This window comes from Octopus bimaculoides, chromosome 7 (genome assembly GCF_001194135.2).
Source record: "Octopus bimaculoides isolate UCB-OBI-ISO-001 chromosome 7, ASM119413v2, whole genome shotgun sequence".
Lineage (NCBI taxonomy): Eukaryota > Metazoa > Mollusca > Cephalopoda > Octopoda > Octopodidae > Octopus > Octopus bimaculoides.
Genome location: NC_068987.1, coordinates 85,796,307 through 85,804,777, shown reverse-complemented (window position 1 = coordinate 85,804,777; position 8,471 = coordinate 85,796,307). Strand labels below are relative to the sequence as shown.

General features: G+C 35.5%; 1 protein-coding gene across 1 annotated transcript in view; it reads left to right on the top strand.

Moving 5' to 3' along the window:
* The first annotated feature begins 2,810 nt into the window (after window positions 1-2,810).
* LOC106884069 (sodium- and chloride-dependent glycine transporter 1) overlaps window positions 2,811-8,471 on the top strand; it is a 228,219-nt gene continuing 222,558 nt past the window's right edge. Inside the window, exons 1-2 of the mRNA XM_014935287.2 lie at window positions 2,811-2,980; window positions 6,461-6,592. Coding sequence (XP_014790773.2) covers window positions 2,905-2,980; window positions 6,461-6,592 — 208 coding nt within the window. The 5' untranslated portion in view covers window positions 2,811-2,904. The remainder of the gene's footprint in view (window positions 2,981-6,460; window positions 6,593-8,471) is intronic.

Below are 8,471 nucleotides of genomic sequence, written 5' to 3'. Positions count from 1 at the left end.
GGGCGTTGTGTGTATTTATTGAGCGAAAACACCTAAAGCTCCACGAGGCTCCGCCAGGGGATGGTGACGAACCCTGCTGTCACTCTTACCTCCTGTTTCTGTTGTGCCTATAATTCAAAGGGTCAGCCTTGTCACACTGTGTCACGCTGAACATCCCCGAGAACTACGTTAAGGGTACACGTGTCTGTGGAGTGCTCAGCCACTTGCACGTTAATTTCACAAGCAGGCTGTTCCGTTGATCGGGTCAACTGGAACACTCGACGTCGTAAGCGACGGAAGTGCCAACAACATGTCCACATGTATTTATGTGTGTATATTTATTGATATATGCGTGTGATGTATTTTGTAGAGTCACTTATCTAACTAGCACGTATTAAGAAACAGCTCTCAATAAATGGAATAAATATCTTTCTTCGGATTTCTATTAGCTGTTCAGTTTCATAAATGTGGTCCGCTATTATGATTCATGGATTTCTAGAACGCCAGTAGGTTACATCGAAGCCTTAACAGCTGTTTCTCTCGATACACACCCCAGGCGGGGGACATATAGTTGGATCTCTGTATATAGGTGTATATCGTTTTTCTCATAACATTATAACGTTGCCTGACTCGGTATTTGATATCTGCAATACTATTATTATTCCATTATATGTAAACAATAAAGATTTGGAGAGGAAGTAGATGTCATTAATATTGATATAGTAGCACCATTTTGTGTTTTTAATCATAATATAAAAATACGATCACTAATAAATTATTTGATAATGTAAATATCCAACTATTGCTCAACACCGTTATATGTTCAGTTCATACGATCATGAATAAATTGTATAGCAAAATATATTTTTATCAAGTAATTAACAGGAAATATATCCCCATGGACCGAACGTGATAAATGAATGTACACACAGGCATACACACACACACACATACATACATAGATGCACACACGCTACATATATGTAAGGATATACGTGTATACATACATACGCATGTATATATATGTATGTGCGTGTTTTGTGTGTGAGCACTTATAGTTATATATTTGGTATATGTATACAGCTTTCATAACGTTAGTGTTTGCGTATGATTGAATATGTCTGTTTGTAATACAGTTTAAATGGCCGCCGGTTAAACGAAAGTTGTTAACTCTTTCAATCTGGTTGGTTTCAGAAGTCGTGCCTATTTTAGTGATTGACGGATATTCTCAGCCCTAGGTTCAATTTATCGAGAACCTTTTATTCATGAATGGCATTTAATACCAAACCCATACTACTTCGGTGAAATTTGCACGGATTTGTTCCTTTTTTTTCTTCTTCAAATATTGAAGATAGCTCTTGGCTAAATTTTCCAATGTACTTGGCGTAATCCGAATTAATACATGTCGAAAATTCTTCCAATAAGGAATGCAGACATAACACATCCAAATATTTCAATTTCGTGGCATGATATTGGCAAACGTTGTGAGATTTCAGTCGCAGTATGTGGAAAGAAAATGCATGCCAGGGCAGCAAATAAAGCCACTGCGATTTGTGTAAACGTGGCGATGTATTTGAAACTAGAGTTCTACTCGTTATATGGCAGTTAACTCTGGAATATACAATGGCTGCCATATGTAATATCAGGAAATATGGTAATATTATAGATGATATCAGGAAAATTATAATATAATTGTTATGAAATTACTTATGGATTATATGAACTGATGTTCGAAAGAAAAATAACCATTATCAAGCTTGGCTATAATTCCTTATATCCAAATTCCGCCGAGGTCGACTTTTACTTTCAACCTTTCGGGGTCGGTAATATTAAGTACTAGTTGCGTACTGGGTCGATCTAATCGACAGGCTTCTTCCCCCAAAATTTCCCGACTTGTACCTTCAGTAGAAAAGGAATAATAATAGTAGCGCAGCTACTAATATTATTGCACATTTAATTTTTTTTATGCATTGTAATTTTTAGTGTTTTATTTTGTAACTGTTATTTATATATTTTTACTTTCTCATGATTCTATTTTTACTCTTGTCCCCCCCCCCACCGCCTTGTTCTTGCATCTCTCTTTTCATTCTTTCTGTTTTAATTTGGTTTTCTTTCTATTCCTGATTTACCACTTTATGGTTGAGGTTTTGGCTGTTTTTAACCATTTTGTAAAATTTCATCAAAAAGTTTTAATTTATATTACAGTTAGCGTGCTGGACGAAGTGCTTAGCGGTATTTCGGCCGTCGCTACGTTCTGAGTTCAAATTCTGCCGAGGTCGACTTTGCCCTTCATTTTATCGTGCTCAATAAATTAAGTACCGATGGCACACTGTAATCGATGTAATCGACTAGTCTCCTCCCCGCCTTGTGACTCCAGTAGAAAGTTTTATATGTAACTTTTTCCTTTCAATGTTATGTAAGAATCATTTAATGATCAGAAGGAAATAAATATTTGAAATATTGCTTTTATGCTCTCTTCATCACTCTCTCTTCCCCCTCTCTCTCTCTCGGTCTCACTCACTCACCTTCCCTCTGTCTCACACGTATAGTCACACATACGTGTAATACAGTTCTATATTTAAGAGATGAGGAATTAGGTACATTATTTATATTTGACGGATATGTGTCCTCATCTTGTTTGTTGTTAACACAACGTATCGGTTGATATATCCTCCAGCCTTCATCAGGCTGGCGGGTATATCAGCCGAAACGTTGTGTCAACAACAAATAAGATGAGGACAAATATCCATCAAATGTAAATAATGTAAATAATGTACATATGTATAATGTAACATGGAAAATAATGCTTACGTTTCCTTTTTTCAGGCTGATGTTGTTCGTAAAGATGAAGAGCAAGCGCCTCCAGCTGAGGAAGAAGAAGAAGAAAGTACTAGAGTGACATGGGGCGGCAAATCTGAGTTTCTTATGACATGTGTTGGATATGCAGTGGGACTTTCCAATGTCTGGCGATTCCCGTATTTGTGCTATAAAAATGGCGGAGGTAAGTCGAGTTTGCATGACGATGTTAAAATTGTTATTCACTTTACCTTACTAAAAATAAAAGAATTATATGGAAATATATGGCTGCTCTCTTCACTCTTTGACGATGATGTCTCAACATAAGTAAAAGAAACTTAGAAACGACTCTGTCCCCTTATATAGCACGTTCTCTTCTTAGGTAGCATTTCCCAGTAATTCTACCAGGTTTACGATGTACGCTTTGAGAACACCTCACCAATAACGTTCCTCGTATACGCTACGAAAGTACATACACCTCCATACCAATTGCGAAAGCCTTCGAAGGCTTTTAAACTAACAACCAGGAACAAACCCCAGTATGTCTTGCTACTACACTGACCACATATCCGCCCTGGGCTGATATCCTTCAGCCCATGCTAGGCGCTAAATTTCAACATCTCTCTTAATATTGCTAACGATCACTCTACTACCCACATCTCCTACTTCGATAACAGTAACAAATATTTATGGTTATTATGATTTCATTAACTATTGTTTCTTTCGTTCAGATTACCCCGTTATGTCTACTTTTCTATTTCATTATTAAAGATCATTTATGTTTGTCGTTTGTTTTTTCCTGTCTACAGAAGTTAATTGGTTTGACACTATCTATTACTAATTCGCTATCACGTTATTTTCCAAGTGACCATTTACATACTATATGTTTTTTCATCTTCAACAATTCACTCCCAATACACAGATAGCTGACTGACACATAGACCCTCCACATTTCATTGATCACTTTCGAACCATCAAAATTAACCTCCCTTCTGGACTATAACTATCTCAGCAGCAATTGGGATATCCAACCGCTGTCTTACTGCAACCACCAAAAATAGATCCACATTATAAACAAACGCAATTTGGTGGCAATTTATGTCCTATAACCACCATATCTGTGCTAACTGTATATGGCATTTCTTTGCTTTATATGAGACCCTTCGAAAAGCATGTAGCCGACCGGCTGAAACTTCCATCAAGAGACATATACTGCGCATCTAAGAAAGAATAAAATCTCAGATCCCTATCCCCACCACCACAAGTTGTTCATTCAAAGCGTTACACCAGCAGTTCCAGAATGAATCGAAACCTATAATACTATGCAAAACCAGGAAACCCTAATAATAGGACAGCATTGGAAATCTAGCCCAATTATTATACGAACCGCAGAGAATATTCCTGACCATTAGACAGTCCACAAATTATACCACTTCTGATAATAATACCAATGCTTTTGCTCTCTGGTCTAGAAGATCTCTTTCAACTTTGTAGAGTAATTCTTTTATCCACGTGTCAAACATGATAACTTGGTCTTCGCCACAAACATAAAACACGGAGACTTCGGTAGTTCCTTTCTGGATATATATCTCAATGAGTGGAAACATAATAGTCAATCGCTCTTATTCCCGTCAGTTATTGTCCAGTGGTATTCATTTCCAGCAAATTAAAATTAATGAAAGACATTATTTACAATATTTACATTTGATGTATACTTGTTCTCATCTTGTTTGTTGTTAACACAACGTTTCGGCTGATATACCCTCCAGCCTTCATCAGGTGTCTTGGTGAAATTTCGGAGCTGGGTTCTTACCCCTAAGGTATTTTTTGATGTTGTTGTTGTTATTATTATTATTATTATTATTATTATTATTATTATTATTATTATTATTATTATTATTATTATTATTATTCAGGTCACTGCTTGGAATCGAACTCGGAATCTTGACCACTACGCAATTATGGAGTGAATTTTAGATCTTATAAATCTAATATTTTCATATGGCGTAGTGGTTAAGAGCACGGACTACTAACCCCAAGATTCCGAGTTCGATTCCAGGCAGTGACCTGAATAACAACAACAACAGTAATAATAATAATAATAACAACATTGAAAAATACCTTAAGAATGAGAACCCAGGTTCGAACTTTCACCAAGACACCTGACGAAGGCTGGAGGGTTTATCAACCGAAATGTGTTTACAACAAACAAGATGAGGACAAATATCCGTCAAATGTAAATAATGTATATAATTCCTCATCTCTTAAATATAGAACTGTATTAATGGAAGATATTTACAACTTTTTTGTATACATCAGATATTACTGAGCATTAATACAGAATGTGCTAACTAGATACACCTGTGGCCTATTTTATTTCTATCCCCATGGATTCTTTCCCCAGATAGAATTCCTCCAAAGCTTGTAGGTAGATTCATTGTCGCTTTCAACGATATTTTCATGCGAATGTTCTTGGCGGATGCCTGTGGGCTGTATCAGTCCATCAAATTCTGGGTGGATAACTTTCTATCAGATCAAATTAAAACGGCGTATGCTGATGAAATATGCTCTTATTCCCATTCCAATTATTTGCTGTGCGCCATGTTTCGGTTTTATGCCTACGCACTTCTTCTTAATCATCAATGGCCTACTTGCTAACATCTTCAATAATACCCATTCTCAAGCAGATACGATAATGCTCTCTACCTTGTTAAAGTTCGTAAACAGACAACCAGACATTAATTACAGGATCCTGGACACCTCCTATCTAATATGCATTGTCTTCAATAGGATCATGCGAATATCATCTCCTTCAACAACAAATATTATTAGAAACAATGCAGTTTATAATAAGACATTTCCTACGGTCATAGCGATGTTGCGATCACACTAAACATTAGACCGCACAACCATTGAGGATCTCGACTTGCCAATGCACACATCTAATAGAACTCCGAAAGCAGATGAAAGCCTGATGTCTTCTTCGAGCAAACAACGGATTTAACTCTCATCACTACAACACCTTTACGATATATGATCAACAATATAGCACTCTCCTGCCATAAATGATGATTTTACTACAACAGTCGCAGTCATTCGTGACCACATGCAAAGAGAAATATCACACGAATGATTGAAGAGATCCACAGACACTCTTCAACCACTTATTTTCAAATCGTTTATTACTTTTTATGACTACTACAATGATGGCTAGTTTCATGCCATCTACAGTCAATCAAACCTACTCGTCTCTCATCCCATCATTTTTCATATTGTAACCAACAAGGCTACACTGTTATAAACTTTATGTCTAAAATTGTCGGTCATTTGGAATTGCCTAACTCTATGTGCTTTCCTGCGCGCATCGACTTGTAGCAGTTTTAGGAAATCTTTAACTCCAGTATTATCACAAGCCTCTGTAGATCTATGAATTTCAGAGACACTGCTTCTCCTTCAGTTCTTCCTAATAAAAACAAATTCTCACATATCTATAATATAATATTTCGTTTCAGAGATTTTCATAAAGTTAAAATATATTACCTGTTTATTTATTTATTTTGTATGGTTCAGTGTCTAAACCGTTTATTATTTACGTGCCAAATTCTCACTTATATAATATTGTGTTATTTATTTCGTAGATAATATTTCGTTTGTATTTATTGATTTCTCTCTTTGTCTTTGCTAGGTACATTTCTGATACCATACATAATAATGCTGGCCATTGTGGGATTACCTCTCTTCCATCTGGAGCTAGCCTTTGGCCAGTTTGCTAGTCAGGGGCCACTTAGTATATGGCGGATTAACCCACTTTTCAAAGGTAAGGACATCGAATTCGTTTTTATAATTTGTTACAAAATTAATCTTGCTAGTGATGCCAACTCAGATATCTTCAGAAACATATCTGCAGTAAGTTTAATTTTCTGTCTGTTCTTAAAAGACTTTCCCTTAACTTACATTAATTTGAGCTTATAATATTCGCTGTATAATATTGTACTTTATCTTATTTGTGAACAATGGTTAAATGATAAAGGCGCTATTGAGAAGAGCATTGAAGGCAGTCTTATAGTTCTACGTTCGAATCTCCATGTCTTTGGCAGTAATTTTCATTATCAAGTGGGGAAAACAATAATCGCGATTATATTTAATGAAATTGATGTCTTTGTTCCGTATTCTTGCCTTTGGATACCTTCGAGTAGAAATAATATATTTCCATAAGAAATCGCTGAATCTAAAGACAGCTAACATAAAAGAGAAATAATTTGTTCTGGTGATAGCAATGTGATTGTTGTGTTATAATAGCACAAACACATACGTAAAAAAATATTCTCTACCTATTATTCTGTGTGTCTGCCGTTTGTCATTTGCATGGGTCCCTGCAGATCTCGTGATGTCATGTATTTGCACCTGAGATGTTCTTTTTCAAAGACTAGGGTTTAACAAGCTTGTTTTCTTAATAGAGGCCCAGCGCTGCATTTAAATGTCCCTTCACAGAACAAATTAAATCCATCTTGAAGATGAGGCCTCTTAGAGCTTGGTATTACAATCTTATTTGGTATACTCACAATAAATATCAAAACCAGGAAATAATACAACAACACATCACATTCATCAGACTACGCTATCGCTAATATTCGCTCTTTTTTCCTTCTTTGTCGATCTCGAAAGAATGACAAGGAAAGTTAAATCTGGTAGACATTCAATTGGGTGTACCACGTAGTCTTTCTGACGTTCTAAATACTATGAAAAACCACATATCTCAATATATGAATTATATTTTCCTTTGTCCTTCTTTGAAACATTGGGCACTGCGACTTTTCAAGCGGCCTAAAATTCTACGAGAAACGTCTATAATTTGGCAAAAAAGCTGAAACTGAAGTAAGAATATTATTTTTCACAATAAAATATATATTGAATCATGCTTCTGCTGAAAAACTGAATTACCTACCTTTCTATAAAGAAACTTATTATTTGCAACATTCATGGAAGGAATATATTGCCTATTACCTGCTGTAAGGTAGCCAAGATATATACTCAATTAATAAAGAAGAACAAGGTATGACGTTTTATGTTTATAGCTATACGACTCTTATATTATTGATATTTTCTGTAATGACCATAAGCGAAGAGCTACTCCATTCCACTACATTAGAGAGTATTTTTAATTATACTGGAGAGGACGAATATCTTATTATTCGCTTCATTTCTTTCACACTTTATTACTAATTTCTGTCATAAAAGTGCTTTCAACTGTTTTATAGCTACGACTGAGCGGTATATAATTAGTGAAATGTAGGCTCTCTTTTAATTTCCTTCGTGTTAATGACTACGTCTCTATCACTGGGTCTCTCTCTTACTCTTTCTCTGTGTGTGTGTCTCTCTCTCACACACATATATATATATATATATATGTATGTGTGTGTGTGTGTGTGTATGTGTGTGTATGTGTGTGTGCGTGCGTGTGTGTGCGTGTGTTAGTGTGTGCGTGTAGGTCTATACATATACACATATTACGCATAAATATATACATGTATATATAGACATATGTACGTATATGTACATATATACATATACACACGCACGATTACACACACACACATATACACACACACATATATATATATATATATATATATACATACATACACACACACATATATATATAAATATACATGCATATACATACATACATATATATA